Source organism: Notamacropus eugenii, chromosome 1 (assembly GCF_028372415.1).
Source record: "Notamacropus eugenii isolate mMacEug1 chromosome 1, mMacEug1.pri_v2, whole genome shotgun sequence".
NCBI classification, from domain to species: Eukaryota; Metazoa; Chordata; class Mammalia; order Diprotodontia; family Macropodidae; genus Notamacropus; species Notamacropus eugenii.
Window position 1 is genome coordinate 657,227,385 of NC_092872.1, and position 21,442 is coordinate 657,248,826.

At 37.6% G+C, this 21,442-nt stretch overlaps 1 protein-coding gene across 19 annotated transcripts in view; it reads left to right on the forward strand.

The window, feature by feature from the left end:
- The window catches only part of NRXN1 (neurexin 1), a 1,424,087-nt gene that overhangs the window by 511,108 nt on the left and 891,537 nt on the right, over positions 1-21,442 (forward strand). For 9 of the 19 annotated variants that reach the window (XM_072635595.1, XM_072635597.1, XM_072635598.1 and 6 more), the window contains 2 exons: positions 2,131-2,432; positions 5,644-5,805. In XM_072635595.1, the coding sequence (XP_072491696.1) occupies positions 2,131-2,432; positions 5,644-5,805 (464 nt within the window). Of the gene's footprint in view, positions 1-2,130; positions 2,433-4,530; positions 4,576-5,643; positions 5,806-21,442 lie in introns of all 19 variants that reach the window. The other 10 variants (XM_072635587.1, XM_072635590.1, XM_072635593.1 and 7 more) reach the window with 2 other exon arrangements.

A 21,442-nucleotide genomic window follows, 5' to 3' on the forward strand; every position in this document is an offset into this window, starting at 1 on the left:
AGTATATAAACATATGGATGTAATATGTATAAAAAGGTAGCAATATATCACATATAGTATATAATGTATGATGTACAGTTGATCCCAAATGAGTAGAGTTTAAGCTTTGAAGTCTTATATTAAGACTTTTGGGACACATATTAGCATAGGAACATATTATAGATAAGATATATAAATATATTAGAATAACAATATATATTAGAATAGGATTATAGTACATATGTATGTATCAGAGTACTGATATAGATTAGATATAGATATATTTGTAGATGGTAGAGGTATAGGGAGAAATTTTATATCTAATGTGTCTCTGATCATGACATGGACATGAAACTGTGTTCTAGAGATTATACCTTCACTAATTTCAAAGATGCTCATCACCTTAAACTGGCTTCCATTGGATGAATTAATTCTGTGGCAACTCATTTTCTTATAAGTTCTTTCTGTCCACTATGCTACACCCCAAGCTGAGTAACAAAATTCATGATTTGTCAAGTTTCATGATGTGTACATGTTCACTCTGTTTGTTATTTAGGAGTGTAGCCAGGACTAGAAGTCTGCAAGGCCTTACGATGCCCTATGCACCCCAGCATTTCCCCACCATGACACAGTGATTTTAGACATTTATCAATCAGTAAACATATTTAGTATGTTTTGGGCACTGTGATTGTACAGATGTCTTGGTATACTCTACTGGGTATAGAGATGAGATCTTCTAAAGTATTACTTTGGAGAATACATTTTATTGTTCAAATGCAAGGGATCTTTCTGTTTGTTGAAACTTCTAAAGTACAGTTCTGTGTTAAAGGTTTGAGAAGCCACAGGGCAGGGCCTTATTAAGCAGGGCTGAAATCAAGTGTCCCAGAACTTCTGTTCAGGAAGTATTTAAGATAGATCAGGGCAGATAATGGGTCAAGCCCATGAAATCAGATAAGGTGTGAAGGAACAAACAGGTCTCAAAAGTCAAAGCAAAGAAAGATTTAGATTCCAGGAAATCAAGTAGTTTGAGATAGAAGCACCAGAAAGTCAGCAAAAAATGCTGAATGTGGGTGTACAAGGGCCTACTGTTCAATTAATTATTCATATTACATAATTCAATTAATCATTTTCAAAGGGAGAATTAGGGGCTTACAGATTTCATGCTGCTCCTAATTTGTGGTAGGTCCTAGATTGCTTCAGAGACGATGTTATATTCTGTGTGCAATGCCAGGCATAGAGCAAGAATATAGCCCATCTTGTCTCATTTCTCTTGGCCAAATTCCCTTATTGCCAAGGAAGACAAGAGAGTTAGTCTGCTTGATCAGTTCCTTTGGTTAAATTCACTCCATCTGAAGACAGAGCCAGATCCTGCAAAACTTTTGTTTTATCTGGTGCGTAGCCTGAGTACCACATGTTTGCTTTGGGGTTTGGAGAAGACTGAGTTGTGGAGAAAATTTTGAGACTTCATTTACATGATGACTCCCATGATGATATGCTGGAATTCTTACCAGTCTCATAAAAGTTAGTACCACCATCTGTTATTCCAAAGCCAGGGACAGGGTAAAAATATCCAATAGATTTCAATAGGTATTCTCTAAGCAGCTTTTTTCTACCCAGGAAAGAGAAATGCCCACGCTCTAAAAGATATGATTTTTACCTTGAGTATCAAATTTGTCTTCTCCCTCCCTTTCCTATTTCCTCATCCTGCCAATTTGTTATGGGTGTTCAGTGGTGCAAATATTTGATTCTCTACTGGAAAGATCTTTGAATACAAATGACTCACTGGAAATTAAAATGGAACATAAATGCCACAGGCTGGATGCTACAAACACAGAGGAATCCACTGAAGCTAGCAGAGTAGAACCATCCAATATGTCTTGATGGTACCTGATTTGCACCCTGGAGGTATCACATGGCCAAGCTCTCTTGTCAGAGCTCTTGTAGTGATACTTTAAATTTAATTGAATTTTCAAGAATGTCAGTGTTTAGTCATTGTTTCTGATGGCTCAATATGTGAGGTTCCTTAAAAATGCATGGCCATCTAGTACTATGTGTATGATATGTCTGGTGATGTAGATATTAATTACTCAAAGAGTTAATTTGAATCTTACTGATCTAGACTTCTATTTTTTTTTTCCTTTCTTCTCCCAGGAAAAGAAGAATATATTGCGACCTTCAAGGGATCAGAGTACTTCTGCTATGACTTGTCCCAAAATCCCATACAAAGCAGCAGCGACGAAATAACCCTGTCATTTAAAACTCTTCAGAGGAATGGACTGATGCTTCACACAGGGAAATCAGCTGATTATGTCAATCTTGCCTTGAAAAATGGAGCTGTCTCCCTGGTCATTAATTTGGGATCAGGGGCCTTCGAAGCATTGGTGGAACCTGTGAATGGAAAGTTTAATGACAATGCCTGGCATGATGTGAAAGTAACCAGGAATCTGCGTCAGGTAACAGTACAATGGATAAGAGTAACTGACTTTGTTTACTGCTGCAGCTGTCTGTGTGGTGCCTTAAAACCTAACAACATGATACTAGACTTGTGGTTTTCACTTACAAATTAGCTTTTTTAAAAATTATTATTATTTCTACCAAGATGGATCTCCCTGCCATACTTGAGCAGGGGCATATCTAGAAAGTTCTGGGGCCCAGAGGCTGTTTCATGCAGGGGGATAACTGCAGTTTCTGAGGGGGCTTCAGGGATTGCTCAGTAATTTCCCAGCTCTGGTTTTTGTGATGGTGTATTTTTTTGGTATTGTTGCTGTTATTATTGTGTCGTTGTTGTTTTAACAGTTCCATGGGGGTCATCATGAAGCATGCACATTGGGATCATTGAAACTCAGTTCCTTTTTTGTAATCAGAGAACTGGTTTTACTAATGGTTAGGTTTGGGGAGGTTTGTACGTTTTTATTCCCTTTCACTTTTTTCTTTGTCCTCCAAAAGTGGAAGAGAAATCAGATGTCATGACGCATGAATCTGGGGTTTTACATATGGCCCAGTAGTATTCTTTTGGGAAATTTTTTTTTTCTCCTTCAAAATGAAACCCCCAAATAAGGCAGTGGCCTGTTTAATTGAATTTATCTGTAATGGTATCTCCCCAAATATATTAAATCCTAGAAAAAAATATAAATTTCTTGGTTTAGTTATGGGTCCATATATACTGTATGTTTATCTCAAAGGCACAAAAATACAGTATATTCCATATATGGTATATGATCAGATTAGTATTAAATGATGTGTTTATTATTACATAATCATTTTTGGTTACCATTTAATATTTTACATATATTAAAATGTATCATTTTGTTAAGTGTTGACAGTAACTATTTTCTGCCATACATGCCTCTTTTAAACTAATATACTTTAACATATTTGTTGTTTCTCTAAACAGTTGCAGATTGACTGGATTCTGGTTTTCCTTTACTAAAACAGCTGTCTGTTTCTGAGCTGTTATCTGTCTAACCTTTTCTCTCTACTTCTTTAAAACAAAACAAAACAAGAATTTAAGTATATGAACTAGGGAAACAAGAACATCTTTAGGCATATAGTGTTGTTCTAGACAAGGCAGAGAAGTCTACCCAAAGTGTTTTTGAGTCACAAACGTCTTTAAGATCCCTTCTGTCCATGCATGGGTAGGGTCCCAGCATGAGTCATACTGCCCTGGGAGATTTCAAAGCCAGTAATTCAGTCATAGCAAAGATGCCTTACTATTCCCATCTCTTTGGTTCATGTACTATTTCTCAGATGCCAACCAAGAGATCCGAAACACCACTAGAGAGAAGCAGCAAAAAGAAATGGGGTTGGGGGCACCAGCTTTCTAGATTTGCCTTTGCTCAGGTTACCCACCAAACAGTAAATTGGTAGCTCAAAGGAACACTGTCCTTGTACAGTTGGGGTGCATGTGTGGCAGGACAGATACAAAATTCCATTCTACTCATTCTATGTATCAGGATCTTTGCTTTGTTTCATTGCAGTAAACTGTGATCCTAAAGTCCATCAATATGACCGAAAGAAGTTTTGGAGTTGAGGAAGATTCCTTGTATGCAGTAAAATTGAGTACTAGGGCATTGCCAACCAATTACTACTGATTTGCTGGGGGAGGGAAGGGAAGGGGTGGGATCATTTGGGAACCTAGGGCAAGCAGTGGTCAGCTGATGAGCTTTAGGCCTTTGGATCCCTCTAGCCATTTTAAATATCTGTCAGTTGTGTTCAGTGGAAAGAGGATGGAGGGAGCATTGCATTGCCATATGTCTGTTTCTGTTAAGGAGTGAGTTTACGAACTACAATCTCAGGACAAATCTTATTGCTGTAACCTCTGTGGGAGGTCTATTTGTTAGTCTGCTTTTTTCTTGTAAGATTTTTTTGCCCTTTTTCTATGTTACTAACATGCTTAATAACTAACATGCCATTCATGGAATGTTTCATTCTACTAACCGTTACCTTAATCAAAAAATGTACTAACATGGTAGAGACCATCATATTTTTTAAGTAACAATCGTTATTCTGTTCACAGTTTTTAATTTCCTTTCTCCCCCCTTCTCCACAAAGCACTCAGGCATTGGACACGCTATGGTAAACAAACTACATTGTTCGGTAGATATCATTCTAATTGTTTCTTATTTTGGGTTTGCCGTGTGTTTTCTTTCTTTCTTTTAACTGTAGACATCATTAACAAAAGAGGAACTGCGGTTGGTACTTTTCTGCTTACTTTGGACTTCTTTCCATCTGTTGTTGACCTCCTTATTTTTTTTCCTGTTCCTGTCAACTTCTGTTTTCCAACTCACCTGTAGGGGCATCGTTAACGTTTCGAACGTTTGCATCCAGCTGTGGTTAACGAGGGATAAGACTAAAATGGTGGCTGGCCCAAGTGACCGCAGGCTTAGCCAGTTTCTAACCATTCATAATGCATGGCATGAAGATATGGTTTGGGAATGATGGAGATGCCACGATCATTCATCTTTCCGTCATCACAAAGCAGTTTTTTTTTTCCTTTGGTTCTCCCTGTTTTCTTTTCTTTTCCTTTTCTGAACTGTACTGTACCTCGAGCATGTGCACATCAGCGTGGGCGGCTTCCACCAGTTGATTTGCTTCCTTTTTTCCTTTGGCATGAAGGTAGACACTTGCATGCTAAATAGCTGCTGCTCTCTAGTGCCAATAGTGATGTTGCTGGATCTAGCTTGCGCCCTTTATGTTGACGAGGTGCACGTTGTGATCAGTCAATGACAGACAACTAAACTTTACTAATATGTACACCAGCAAAACTAACCTAGGAAGCATTTTACTAACACCATTTTTGTGTCTGCTAAATAACTTTTTAAGTTGCAAATAGGGACTATGCTGACACTAGTTCAATAATCAGCTAAGTCTTTAACTAGCTTAGATCTTGCAGGGATAGCTTACTAGAATCCAAGACTAAACCTCAAACAGACATGAAAATGGGTTCCACCATAGGTCTCCAAAAATACAAACAAATAAATAAATAAGAACAAAAAATGAACAAAAAAAGCAAAAAACAAAAAAAAGCAAAAAAATGAAAAAAACAAAACAAAAAAAAAGTCAAAATACGAAAACAAAACCAAAAAAACACAAACAGGCATACCCCAGGATTGCAGTATCTAGGTCTGAGTATAGCGTGTCCTTTCCCTGTGCTTTGTTATCTAGGTAACAATATCAGTGGATGGAATTCTTACCACAACGGGCTACACCCAAGAAGACTATACCATGCTGGGTTCTGATGACTTTTTCTATGTTGGAGGCAGTCCCAGCACAGCAGACCTCCCAGGGTCACCAGTCAGTAACAACTTTATGGGCTGCCTCAAGGAGGTAAATATCACGCATCTCTCAAATTGTCACTGATTCATTTTCCCATTATTGCAGGTACCGGAAATGAAAGTGTCTTTGCTGAAGAATGTTTGACAAATGATGTTTCCTGAGGTCAATGTCACACCCTCAAATGCTGTATAGTACAATGCTTATGTGGGATTAGGGGGAGAGATATAAACTTGTTATGGAAATGTGTATGAGCTCTTCCCTTCGGGAACTTGTATGTAATTCATAATTATAGTATTTGAGGCAGCAGTGTATTGGTTATGAAAGAAAAGAGAGCAAAGTGAGATAACAGGGTGAGTGGTGAGCAAAATGTCAGGCTCATTTCCACTAATACGCCTTAGGTAAAGCTGTTACCAAGCAGCACAGGGACTTCTAATGGCATTATTCTTCAAGGATGAGAAGGACGAGGGGGGAAGAAAGTGAAAAAGGCAAGTTGGCACAAGACAGAGACTAGGAAAAAATACCATCAAGTAATTTAGTTATATTTCTACATGTAAAATATAACATGATGAAAGCTAAATTTATAGCTGTTGATTACAGGTATGCATAAAACTAGTTTACGCTCTCCTTAAAAATCAATTAGGCTGTTAACTATCCGTCACCCTCACCCTACAGAGTCAGAGTGTTGATGTAACCCCTAACAATGAGTGTTATTAGAGGGTGGAAAATGTAGTACTATAATAAAAATTATTTTTTTAGTGAACATTTGTCTTTTTAATCAGTCTGATCCCATTCAGACTTGTCCTTTTTTCTTCTAGTTCCTAGAATGAGAGGGCCCTGTTTGACTATGTGTCCTTTGACAAGTTTCAAGTTTGGTGATTTTGAGCTTGTGAGTGACTTTATCTTATTGACACCGTTGTACAGTAAGGCTGATTCCAAGGAAAACTACGTGAAACTGAATCAGTGAAGGATGGGAGGGATGTTTCTAAGGGATGAACAGCAAAAATATAGGTCCAGATGCAATCACAGTTACAGACAGAAGTCTCCTGTCCTGAGTCATCTCTGCTAATTTACATTGACAATATTCTTTTCTGTTGTCTTATGAAAACTGTAGGTTCATAAGAAATAACTCTGGGGATCTTCAAAATGGCATAAGTTCAACAAGAACAAAGGAGTTCCTTTCTCTAAGGCTAACTCCAGACAAAGGGAGAAAAAACTTGAAATACTATTCTAGTTACAAATTCTAGTGTAGATTGTCTCAAGTGTCTGCTATGTAGCATGAGTGATGGATTTTTAATCAGATGACCTAGGTTCTGCTCATAGCTCTACCTCTGTGAACTTGGCCAAGGCTTTTGATCTTATTTCCTTGCCTATAAAAAGAAGAGATTGAATAAGATGACCTTTCACTTCTAAATCTATAGTCCTATGTGCTAGCGCTGAGCCTTGTTAGGAGACAGTAAAATAAACAAACATATCTGCATGTGGTTATGGATCATGCTCTGAAGAAATTTATATTATTTGGGAATAGAAAATATTAAGAACCCTAATTTAATCATAAAATGATATTCAACTACATGTTGAAAGACTACATCCGATGACAAATCCGTTGAAATTTAACAAAGATACTGCTTCAGTTTGGCCTTAGAGAAAGAAAAAAATTTGAATGAGTAGAATGGTAGTGTTACTTCTGATGAATCATGAATGAAAGACATGGGGAGAGTGGGCAGGGGTTATACCTTCAAGGTAGATACCTTCAATCACGTTATAAAAACCTGTCTTCCTGAACAACTAAAACCACAGCTGTCCTATCTTTTCATCCATCTTAACTCCTTACTGACTTGAATCCAGATATCTTCACTTTCTAATTTATCCATTTATTTTACTATAACATTGAAATGTAGGATGAAACTTGAATGGTGGGGGAGTGAGGGTCCCTGGCAGGAATAAGGCTAGACATGTAATGAGTACCTCCCACAGGAATATCATTAATGCTGAATAAGAAGATATAGAGATTATCTTCCTGTATACCTTAATCTACCACTAATGCCAGCAATCCATAGTCTGATCTTGGGCAAATCATGTAACTCCTCTACATTTCAATTATTTCTGCTGTAAAATGATGGGACTCTGTCATGAAATCTAAGAATCAATGATTTTAGTTGACCATACTTTCACTCTATATATTATAAAAATCACATGTACATCTTTCACTCTCAACAAAGAGCACTTGAATCAATCAGCTGAGTTTCCCTACAATGATGATGCAATCAGAACAAATGATGTAGCAAGACAACTAACTGGCTTGACCAGTTATAATAAAAATAATCCTAAATCCATTCTGTTACCATGTGCTGACATAGCCTTGTTAACCACGTTCTTTATACATTTGTTTGTTATTTCTTCCTTTGTCCAGTCACCCATCATCTCTGAAAGGCTTACACATACAAGATAGACCAAGCAATGAACAAAGAAATGTGACCTATTAATGGAGAGCATCGTATTAACAATTTCTACAACCACGCAATGAAATATGTCTGTGTCCTCTGGAGATTTAGGATTAAAAAAAAAAGGAAGGAAGAAATGAAACCACTCCTCTTTATTGACCATGTACATTCAATTTTTCTCTCTCATCAACTCTGCCAAATGTTAGCAGTCAGCTCCACCTACTTTCTCTCTGACTTTTGTAATTAGCTTCATGTAACTCCCTCCTGTCCTGTCAAGGATAGTGACAGCAATCGCCCAATAGATCAAAACACAGGACAACTTAAGAGCTGTTTGATCCTGAGCAATTTCCATCCCTGTCTGACTTTAGTCTATTTAGAAACCCCCACTCTTCCTTAACTTTAAGCCCAATTATGGAATAAAGTTTCCATAAAGTATCATGGATTTGAAGTTAAACCACATTTGTTCAGATGTACGAGTTTCGTAAAAGTACATGAAAAATAAAAGGGAAGAGACGATTTTTTTTAAAGGAAAAGGTTTCTATGCCATGAACTTTATAACAAAGAAAGTCTAATTCTGACATCATGTCTCTTAGCTTGCACAGTTAAAATCAGATCTGTTTGGGATTCAATCCAGTTTTAGCTTTTTTTTTTTTTTTAATTCCAATTAGGCCACATTGTAGAATCTATGAAAAGTGCCTTTTGACTTCCAATGAACCAGCAAATACATTCATTTCAGGTTATATGAGTCTGCACCATATTCCCATTTGATTTTCAGTCTGGAAACACTGTCTGACCTTTGTAGGAAATTTTTCTAGTAAGTCTTATCTAAGATAAGGTTGAGTTATGAAGAAAATAGAAAAGGCATTAGGGTCAAAGTAGATCAGAATTTGAAACCTTCTGCTTTTCTCTTCGCATGTGACCCTGGTGAAGTCACATTTCCTTGGGTCTCATTCAGATTCCTCTTCTATGAGGGTTTAGACTACATGGTCTTTGCAATCCCTTGTCTATGACCCAGTGATTGGTCATTTAATATATGGTTGTTTCTGTGTGAAAAGGTGGTAATTTTTTCATATTGGGATATAAACATAGTATAATGGAAAGAGAAGTAGCCTAAGAATCAGAAGACCTGAGTTTCAATCTATCTTTGCAACCTACTTTAAAAATATCACTACATCACTAGGATTCCAGTTTTGTCTTCTTTAAAATTTAAGTGCTTAGACAAGATGACATCTAAAGTATCTTTCAGCTCTGACATTATGATATTCTGAAATCCATTTACTGAAGTAGACATTAATTTAAGAGAACTACGACATTCTATTGACACTTTAGTTCACACCCTTATCCTTTTAAGGTTTAGGAATTAAAAGTAAATCATTGATTTATGTCAAGATAATCCATAATGTGGTAGCATTTTTCCTTTATAGGTTTTGTTCTTTCTGGATTCAGTATTTAACGTCAACAGTGTTGGAATAAGATACAGTGCTTAGATATATAGAAATTAGCAGACCTTTCTCCTCATTGGAAATTTCCTCATCTCTTAAAGTGATTCTTAAATTTCAAAATAAAAGAAAACTTTGAAAAAATGGAAATGGGGAAAGTGTCAAAGTGACTTCTACACTGCACCTTTCTTATAATGAATTTTTTTTGGAAAAAAATAAGAGACTATCAAGGGTGACTGTTCAAAGTGTTTTTAAATGACAAATTAATCAAAAGACATTTGGATAAGTGGAACTTATTATTAAGTCTAGAATCATTACCAAATGACTTTCAGTGGTGGAAAATGAGGAAAATTCAGAAGAATAGAAATAATGATTAAGATTATTTTCAAAAAGCAATACACCTTCAAAACTGGCTGATCCAATGGAATATTATTTTGAAGTCTATTTTCTAGTAACCAAAGGAGTAAAACAGAACCATTTAAGCCCATATGTGCAAAGCAATGGTTTTGGTGCTGGGAACTCAAAGAACAAAGAGAAGGGAAGGAAGGAAGGAGGGAAGGAAGGAAGGAAGGAAGGAAGGAAGGAAGGAAGGAAGGAAGGAAGGAAGGAAGGAAGGTGCCAGGCCTAGAGGCCTGTGGGCTACCCGAGTCTTCCCTTACCTCTATCGGAGGTCTTCGGCTGGCCAAACCGGATGCTCGTATGAGAGAAAGGACGTTCCAGAGTCGAACAAGGGTTGAGCTTTATTTCAGGGTCTAGTTACAAGTGCAGGGGAATTCTTCCTTAGGAGGGAGAGAGAAAGATCTCCCAAGGAGGCAAAGATCTTACAATAAGAGATTGGAAGTAGAAGTATAAGTGGGGAGAGAGGGGGAGGGGAGAGAAGAGAGAGGAAAAGCGGAGCCTTGTTGTCCTCACTGCTCCGCGCCCCTCCGCCCAAGAGAACTTTCAGGCTTTCCTGATCCTACTTAAACCCTCCAGCAGCATAGTTTGCATCTGAATACCGTGCTGTTAGATAACAATAGTGTGCCCAGATCCGGGACAATCTCGAGGGCGGGGAGAGCTCTCTCCCATCACGTTTCTCACGGGAAGAGGAGGAAATACACGAGATAGCTTGGTTCACCTCGATTCCCAGTCGTTTCCTGGGGGGTCTCTTGAGAACTCTAAGATTTAGAAGTTCCCACCTTTACCCGCCTGAGACTGTCCACCTGGAATTGAGCTTCCATCCCCAACAGGAAGGAAGGAAGGAAGGAAGGAAGGAAGGAAGGAAGGAAGGAAGGAAGGAAGGAAGGAAGGAAGGAAGGAAGGAAGGAAGGAAGGAAGGGAGGAAGGAAGGGAGGAAGGAAGGAAGGAAGGAAGGAAGGAAGGGAGGAAGGAAGGAAGGAAGGAAGGAAGGAAGGAAGGAAGGAAGGAACGAAGGGAGGAAGGAAGGAAGGAAGGAAGGAATGAAGGAATGAAGGAAGGAAGGAAGGAAAACAATCCTTGCCTTGGATGAACTTATTGGGGGAGTCACAACATATAAACAAATAAAAATGAGATAAATTGAGGAGAGGAAGAAAACTAACAATTAGGAGGATTGGGAGAGTTGAGTTGAAGCCTGAATGAATAATTAAAAAGCCTATGAAAGTTTCCCTAGATTTTAATTTAATCAACAATGCTCAGAAAAGTTTTTCCTTGGATGTTTTCATTTATATTAAGGAGAATCCATTGATTTTGAGCATTCTGTTAGAAAACAAATGTAATAAAGTCAATAACCATCAGTTTCCTTGTTCATTATTGAAAGTCAAGAAACTTTAGCTCCCAGTGGAAGACTTTCTAGATTTTTTGCTAAAAAATGGTTCCTTCTTATCTATCAGGTTTTTTAAGTGATTTTAAAAAATCATCAATAATGAAGCTTTGTGAGAAAACTGAACAATGAACTGGATAATAAATGATATTTACCTAATAAATTACCTTATATTTAATGCTCCGTAGGATATCAAAGAAAGAAAGGAATTAGCCCAATTTTTTGGACACTTGCAATATAGTGAGGAAAAGATGATATAATTATCACTAATACTTATATAATACTTCAAGTTCTTCAAAGTGCTTTACATAGATCTCACTTTATCTTCACAACAATCCTATATGTTATCACGATTTTACAGATGAGGAAACTGAATTTGAGGGAAATAAGGTGACTTGCCCAAGATCATACAGCTAATAACTGAGGCAGGATATGCACTCAGGCCTTCCAGACTGGAAGGCTTACTCTATATCCACGATGGCATCTAGTTGCCTTATATGTGTGTGTGTGTATGTATGTGTATGTATACATACATATGTGTGTATACATGCACACACACATACACACTTTCAATCATTTTTACTAGGTTTTATTTTTTTGTTTTCGGTAAAAGTGCAATAGAATTGATTAGTGTGTCCTCACCATGACTTTGTAAAGATGTCTCCAAACGCAAGTTAAAAATCATCCTACCATCTGTTACAGTTCATGTCTCTCGCACTGTTTAGAGTAGAAAGACCATTTGGCCTCGTGGGTCTTTGTAGGATGTTACCCATCAGTGAGAGCTGTTTTGCCAATTCACCCATCTTCCCTTGAAAAAAAACAACTTTGTCCACTATTCATTTCTTTATCCCACTGTACCCCTATAGATCTTTGAAATCATTATTTCACCCTTGCAAGGTAAACATTCCTTTACACTCTTTTGTACATGGGGAAAACAAACTCAGGAGGTGGGAAAGCATTTCATTTTCAATAAAAAGCGACCCTGAAAAGTCTTCGTTGGAGGCCAGTTTTAAGCCATATGTGCTCACCTCGGGTTTTAGAAACAGTCATTTGAGTGCAGAAGTTGCCTGTGAGAGGTAATTTTCTATCCTGTCTTGTAAGGTTGCTTGGAATGAGACTGAGGAGTGGTTCTAGGGAGAAAAATAAGTGAATTGCTAAGGGGAATTAAATCCCTACTGAAAATTTCATCAACCTAATTAGATCAGCACAGCCTTTAATTACACTTATAAACTTTTAATACTGAAGATTTCAAAGTTGCTGAAGGGTGGACGCTCTTCTGTGCAGTGAACAAACAGTAGTAGAAGCAGTGTGTGTCTGTGGAAGAGGATGGCAAATCCTACGATGAATGGCATACTTGTCAGAGATATACCCTTAGCATCGTAATGGCCCTGGGTCCCATACAAGGCTTATTTGGGACCATTTTTACATGTTTTATTACCAATGTCACCTCCAACTTCCTTTTTTCATGGCACCCCAGGTATCTGACCTGGCATCAGGTTAAGTGCCAGGCAAAATTCTGATGTTGTAGATATTTGTCTTGTTTTCTCCTGTTCTCTGTTGTTAGCATCATATTAATTATCAGCCTTTTTTTACCTTAACATTAATAAATTCCAGTCAGGATTTTAAGCTGATATGCGAAGTATATTTGTACTGAAACCTCCTAAAAGTATTAGTCAGTAAGGATTTGTTAAGTACCTACAATGTGCCAGACACTATTCACTGAGGGTACAAAGAAAGCTAAAACATGTAGATTGAGTGTTTATGTTTCTTATAAATAGAATTTTAGACATTTCACAGGTAGCAATATTTGGAGGAGAGAAGACCCATGGAAATACAGTATGTAAGCATGGACCACCAACTAGTATAATACTGGCCCTGCCTTGAACACCTCATTCTTTAAGACTTTCTCTCCATGACTTCTTGCTGTCTGTAGAATATTTTGCTTTATGTATTTCCCACCAGTGTAATTTACCTCCCCTTCCTCATTCATTCATTCATTCATTTAGTCAACTAATATTCTTTATTGTTATCCCACATCCTAATAGCTAGTCATCAGACCTGTCTTATGACCTAGCTTATCTGATGAACTTCCTGCTAATGGTTGAGGGATAAAGACCTATATGAGCAGAGACCCTGGCATACACAGGAACACCTGCTGTATAGGTTCTTAGATCTGCTTTTCTAAAAGGAAAGTAACTTTTGAGAGGATCAACAATCATTTTAACCAAGCACATAAATCATTTACTTAGTTCAGGGGGAAAAAGTCAGCACCCTGAACTTCAGAGAAAACACAGAGAAACGAAGATCAACCAAGAGACAGGGCTTTCAACTATCTGACTGTAAGCAATACATATATCACAGATCAACAGACAGATCCAACGGTCTGAATACATGGTTACCAGAGAGAGAAGTACCAACATCTGAGTTTTCAAAGCCAGGCTTCCCAGACTCTCATCTGGTCAAACAAACATTTCCAATGAATAAATCCCAAAGTAAAACCTCACCTCAGAATGTTTATATACTTTTCAGAGCCAGAGGGCATCACAACCCTTGAGAATCACCGCCCCATTAAAAATTAAGAAAAGCTATTGGCCTCCCCTAATCAAACTTCCCTTGATGGGCTGACCCATCAATGGGTGGGGAAGATCTTTAACTCTTCATGGCATTATAAGACCTCCCTTTTGCTCATCCTGTAGATAAAATAATTTAAAGTGCTTAAATGACTTTCTCAGTATGTAATTCTGCCCTTACTTTTACTTCAATAGTTTGGACCAGGTAGAAGCAGAGGGCGAAAAAATGGCAGATCAGTGAAGGGACATTGGTGACCCTTTAAATCAATGTATGTAAGCACACTTGGACTTATTTTTTATGACAACTATGCCTGAGATGTACAGAATCTTTGAGGGAAATCTACAGCTAGTAGAAGAGAGAGATAAGGGAAAGGAAAGGGGGAAATGAGTGATGCTTGTTTATATTCTTCAATTTCTAGTTGAAATAGAAATCATCCTTCAGAGGGGAAAGTAGGGCAGTGTGAGTGATTTTTGAAGTGGAAGGTTGGAGCTGTACATATTTTCACATATATGTTTGTATGGAGATCCTGTATCACTCTTTAGTATTGACTGAATGGGAGACCATGGGTAAGGGTAGTCTCCATAGTCAATAGTCTCTTCAGGTTAGGGTTGGACTACGTAACCACTGAGGTTCCCTCTAACTCTTAAAATCTGTCATTTGGTGATTCTTTGTCCCTTGAGCCATCAAGGTACAGAGATAAGAAGGATAGATTTAGATTCAGAGGTGCTGGTATCAAATTCTAGTTCTGGTACCTGAATTCTGAATGTATTTGTATAAGTCATTAAAAATTTTTGAACCTCTGTGTCTCTATTTGTCAGAATGAGAAGGTAGGACTAGATGACCTCTGAGGCCCATGTGAACTCTTCTTTTGTGATCCTTCTTCCTCTAAAATCAGGACATTCAGAGAACTAATATCCCTGTCCTATGAATTCTGTAACCTCACTTTCAGGAGATACTGCCTCTTTCATCCAGGGCTTCCAGAATATTTTATATAAGTCAGTATTTGCTTCAGCTACCATTTATTAGTTGTATCAGTTGTTCAAGATGTCAAGTAGGTGCTAGAGATACACATACAAAGGGAAAAAATTGTCCCTGCACTCAAGGGACTTACATTCTATAGGGGGTGTGTGAACAGATGTGTGAATGTAAATGAATCTTTAGAAGGAAAAGATTTCCTGCAGGAGGGAGCACATAAATTGAGATATGAATGTAACTAAGGAGTCTGAAGGGTATATATATATAAGAAAGGAACACTTTCCAAACAGAGAAAATGACTGTGCATGAGCATGGAGAAAGGAGATGGAATACTAAATTCAATGAACAGCAAAAGTAGGGCAGTTCAGTTGGAATGTAGTGGGTTATGTGAAAAGAAATAATGTGAAATAAGTCTGGGAAGGTAGTTTAGATCAAGACTGAGAATTTTTCATGTGGGAAAGTCAAGTCTAAATGTTACCTAGTAGACTGAGCAGAGGAGCCACCAGGGACTAGCTGTAAAACCTAGCTCTTTCATTATTTCAGTTATCTTTTTTTTTAAACTAATTACAGAAATTATGATGTCCTGTAAAAAGAACAGTGAATTTGTAAGAAAGGAGAACCTAGTCCAAGTGCTGTTTCCTCCCCTGCTTGCCTCACTTACCCCCTAGTACAAGTCTTTCATCCTCTCTGAGTCTGACTTTTCCTATCTATTACAATGGAGAGAGATGGTAACAGGTCCCTCTCTTGCCTCCTCTTTCTTAGAATAGGGTGAAGAGAGAGTTTATAGATGGGGATGTTTGTGAATAAAGGGAATTTGCACTTCTCACTAAATCATTTAATATTCTTAACCTTTTTTGTTTTGTTTTGTGGATCCCTCTGAAAGTTTAGTAAAGCATATGGGCCCCTTTCCAGAATAATGTTCACGAATGGATACAATAAAATCTATAAGATGACATAAGAAACCAATTATATTGAAATACAGATAGATGTATTTGTCATATGTTGTATAAATGCATATAGATGTATAGGAATATATGCATATATCCATAGCCATATCAAATTGATAGGTAGAGAGACAGATGGACAGATAGATAGATAGGAATGTCATGAACCTCTAAGTTAAAACTCCTAATCTAATGTGAAGAAGGGTAAAAAACAGAGTTTTCCAGATCATCACTAAAGAGCTAAAATATTCTATTTCTCCCTAAGATACTTTGAGCTAGTTTCATTCAGATATTATCATGTTGGTTTTTTTTTTCCCAGTTAATTGATTAGAGTGCCCTCATGTGTCTATGTGTGGTATTATCTATGTAGGTCACAATATAAATGGACAGAGCAGTGGATAGAGTACCTGGTCTGGAGTCAGGAAGACTTATTTTCCTGAGTTCTAATCTGACCTCAGATACTACCTAGCTGTGTGATCCCGAGTAAGTCACTTAACTCTGTTTGCCTTAGTTTCCTCATCTGTAAGCTGGAGGAGATGGCAAACCATGCCATTATCTTTGCCAAGAAAACCTCAAATGGTGTCACAAAGAGTTGTGTATAATTGAAAACAATTGAACAACAAGTTATATGATCCTAATCAAGACACTTAAACACCCTTGGCCTTAGTTCTTCACCTATAAAAAAAGGGAGTTGGATTGGATGATCGCTAAAGCCCCTGACAGTTCTAAATCTATGAACTTATGATCTTGACTCTAGAGTACTTGGTAATAAATCATTCTTCCCATCTTTTGGCAAGGTGGTGACAAAGTAGAGGTTCTGAATGAGGACTCTGAGGTCCCTCCCAGTTTTCAGTCTATGATCATATGATACTTGATAGTAGCCTGAGGCTCATAAAGGATAAGTGACTTTCCCAGAGTCATACATGTATAGTTAGCAAATGTCAGAGGTTGGATTTGAACTCAGGACTTCCTAACTCCAAACCCAGCATTTTCTTTCTAAGGGTGCTATTAGAATGCTGATAGCTTGTGTTTGCCCTTGGTATCCTTCTCTTCTTTTGCCTTCTCTTTCCTCCTATATTCTTGTCCCTAAATACCAAGGTAAAATAAATGTCAAGGGCAGCCTTGAAGAAGAAAAAAATCACCTAAAAGTAAATGAAGTGAATGCGTTGAAGGACGAAGGAGCAAGCCTAATCACAGTCCCTTGGTAACAGTGGGAAATTATGGGCTGATTATGTAAAACCACAGGTAATTTTGGAATGTGTCCAAGGAGAGACCACAATGGCATGGGGATTTAAAACCATGTCACATGTGGGATTTCTTGAAGGAAGCAAGGATGTGTCTCCTGAAAAAGAGAAGATTCAGCAGGGACACAGAGAGGTCTTCAAGTATCCAAAGACTTGTCCTGGGGGAAAGGAATATCTTATTTTCATTGGCCTTTGAGGACAGAGCTAGACATTGAAGAGTTGGTTTCAAGGCTTGATATAATGAAAATGCAGGCATGCAGGCGTGCACGCGCGCGCGCACACACACACACACACACACACACACACACAGAGGCATATGTTCCCAACAATTAAATCTATCCCAAAGTGTAATGGCTTCCCTTAGGAGGTAGTGAGAGAACTCTCTATGACTAGAAATCTTTAAATGAATATCAGATAACTTGCCTGGGAAAATGTAGAGGTAGAAGGTCAAGTATAAGTTGGACTACGTCTACTTTGAAGTCTCTCTTAACATGTGTCCAGATTTTTGAATTAACCTCCTTTCTCCTCACCAGTTGTCTCCTTTAATTAATATCAGAAAAAGGGATGGGGAGGGTTATACCTAAAGTTTGGAACAATTGTCCTAGTTTGCTATACCCTAGTGATCCTTTGGCAGACCGGGTTACATGTGTAGAGAAAGCATGCAATTTTAAATGAATTCTCCCAAAGAATATCTTTTCCCCAGATGCAAGTCATTATTGTAGACATGGAAGCAAATAAATAATAAGTGGGGTGGAAACTGGGAGTGTGGCCATCTCTAATTCCAGCATGGGTACTGGAAGGGGAAGCAATCAGCTGTCCTCTTGGGCAGCCATCTGTCACATCTGTTTAGCTCCCCCCAAAACTGGACCTTGGCTAGCAGTGAATCTGGTGACTCTCGGTCTTGGCAATCAGATCTTTGCTATGTAAAAGTTTCTTTTACAGATTTTCTATGGCTTATTTTATTTCTTAGTTGCACATTAGGCACATACCATGATAATCTGGTCCTATTTAAATAGTTGGCATCTCGAAGGGCATTGCTCTTAATCCTCAATTTCAGAATGTACCTTGTACAATGGAGCTTGCTTAACTCATTCTATTGGTATCCAGGAGTATTTAGGACCCCAAAGGATTTATACGCCATGTGGAATATAGTCTTCTAAGCCCAGAAGACAACGAGATAGTTTGGTTATTGCCTCTTCACTGAATCTTGTTTTGGTGACCTTGATTAAATGGATCCTTCTCTAGACTCTTTTCTTAGCTGTACAATAGATGGTGTGGAACTTGCCTCATGTGGCCTTGAGATAGAACTAGTTATTCCCTAAGTGTTGGGCTTGACAGGATTTATTGAGGATAAAATGGAAAGTTGGCTGTCAAAAGCACACTGAAAACGTAGACTGCTGTCTATAAACAGGAGATATTTGACCTAGCACATAAACCACACTGTCTTTAAAGAACGTAAAGGAAAACTCTGAACTACACTCAAAAGGTAATAAATACGTGAAATCTAGACTTTCATTTTCCTTTTGTTTTAAATGGTAAAATTGTGTACACCTGTCTATAGGACTTTTGATAGAACTGCTCTATTTTCTCAGAAAATTGTTCCTTTGTGTGGTAATTGGAGCTCTTTCAGGGGAGTCAGCAATAATGAAAACTATTTAAAACAAATTAATTACTGTAAGCTGAAAATCATTTCACCCTAACTAGAGTAGGATGTATCTTTGACTAAACAAGATAGCAAGAGCAATTAGATTTTTCATTAAAGGAGAAATATTGTATGCATGGACATATTAGTGTATATGAAAGTAATACAGCCTGTGACACTAATTCATGGCATAGATAATTCAAGTATTCTCTATTTTATGTATGCATATTATATATATATATATATATATATTAATAAATATATATGGAGATTGATGCAGGGTTTTTTTTTCTATTGTGATATGCCTCTTCCTGCCCTGTTATGTAATTATACATATGTGAATATCATCTATATAATACAGTGCATGCTTAGTTATTTACAATCAATTCTGAAATCGTAGAATTCATGGTTTAAAAAATAGGGGGCATGCAAATACTAGTAAGGTTATTAGAGTCAAGACCAGCCTATGAAATGTGTCAGATTAGTCTGTCTCTCCCTTTGCCTTCTTTGTTTAGAGTTCACTTTGGCTGACCTGGTACTGCCATACTTCCCTGTAGGATATTCTTTACCATGCCCTGCTGCCCAGGGATGACTGATGCCCTGCTTTCCTCAACCACTGAAAACCAATCTGTCCTACAAATTAACTACAAGGCTTGGAAATCTGTCCCTTCCTGGGTGACAATTACCTCGTCTTAGAAATGTGCTAACAGAAGAAAGGTTCATCCTTAAAGCATAACCTTCTAGGTTCTAGAACATCGGGCCATGACCACACTATAAGATATATATCAGTATATGTTTGTCTGTATTCATGCTCAACCTCCACGATGTCTTTCTGTGTCTCTCTGTCTCTGTATATGTTTCTGTCTTTCATTCTCTCACCCTCTTCTCCTTGTCTCTTTCTCATGCCTTCAACTGGGTGTAGAAACCAGAGAATCTTATTATTAGAAAGTAGGTTTGAGACAATTTAGTCTAAGGTAGCCCTGAATAAAAATACCCTCAGCCTCATATACAATTTATTTCAAGATTTCTGGGGAGAGGAAATCAACTCTATTCTGTGGGAGCCCATTTCCCTTTTGGGTAGGTTTAATTAGTATGGAGGGTGTTTTGTTTTGTTTTGTTTTCCTTGACCTCAAGCCTCTTGGCACCGTGCACTTATAGCTCTAAGTTCTGCCTTCTGGGGCCTAGTAAAACAAGTTTATTCTCCTTTCCTCATAATAGCATGTCTAACAATTGAAGAGAGATTTCATACATCCCCTATTTTTTTTGTCCAGGTTAAACTCCTGCTCAAGAATCTTCAGTATCTCCCCATTGCTTCTATGATGAAATGCAGCCTCCTTTTTTCTCTCCATTTTTAAAGCCTTTCACCATCTGCCTCCAGCCTATCTTTCAAAGATACATCATTCTTCCTCATATACTCTATTTTTCAACAAAACTGTCCTTCTTACTGTTCCCTATACAAATAATTCTATCTCCCACTTCCATTCCAGGTTATCCCTTCTGTATGAATATATCTCCCTTATCTTCACATGGAGGGATTCCTTATTCTTTTTAAGGTTTAGCTCTGTCCCCTTTGCAAGGCTTTCCTGATTCCCCCAACTGTTAGGAATTTTCCAGAAGAATTACTCTGAATATTTTATATTTACTTATTTGGGTATACGGAATATCTCCTCCTCTCCCATTCCAAAATAATGGAAATTCCTTGCAAGTAAGAGACTTGCTTATTTTGTTTTGTATCTTCAAGGCCTTGAACATAAGCAGTTAATAAGTGCTTATATGAAAGATACATCCCTATTTTCCTTCAGTTGATACTCATGTAGCAGTATTTTATTTTTTTTTACAATTCTGAAAACTATCCACCTTATTATTAGCCTTTCCATAATGAGACAAGGAGAAGTGAACATCATACTCCAGACGTGATCTGACCAGAGAAGAAAGAAATAAAGATATCACCCCTCTCCTGGTCCTAGACACTGTATTTCTCTCAATGTCACTTAAGATCTCATTGTATTTCTAGGTTGTCAGGTCAGACGGATGACTAGTAGAAACTTGCTATACACTAACATCCCCAGATCTCTTTTTTTAAGAATGTTGTCTAGCTAAGTCTCTCAATTTGTGTTTGTGAAGTTGATTTTTTGAACCTAAGTATAAGATAGAATATGTATATGTGTATATATTTCTATTCAGATATATGGGTAAAAAGGCAGAGATAGAAAGATGGAGGGATAGATACTCTCCCTACTAACATGCCTCTTAATACATAAAATTCATCTTAATAGATTCAACTCTTCAATATAGTCCATAGAATATTTTTGAATCCTCATTCTGGTATCTAGAATGTTAGGTTGCTTTGTGTCATCTCCAGTTCGAAACAGATTCTAGCATCCTTTCATCTATGTTGTTGATAAAAATGGTTAAAGGCACAGGGTTGAGGATAGATAACTGGATGACTCCACTGTAGACTTCCAAGTTAAAATAGAACTATGAAATGACTAATCTTTGAGTTTTGTCATGTAACTAGTTTGAAATATATATAACTATACTATCCACCAGACAACATCTTTCCGCTGCATCTATGAGAACAGAGTTAGTGATTTAGTCTAGTGCTTTGTTAAAAGCATCCCACTTATCTACAGGTCTACAAAACCCTGTCAA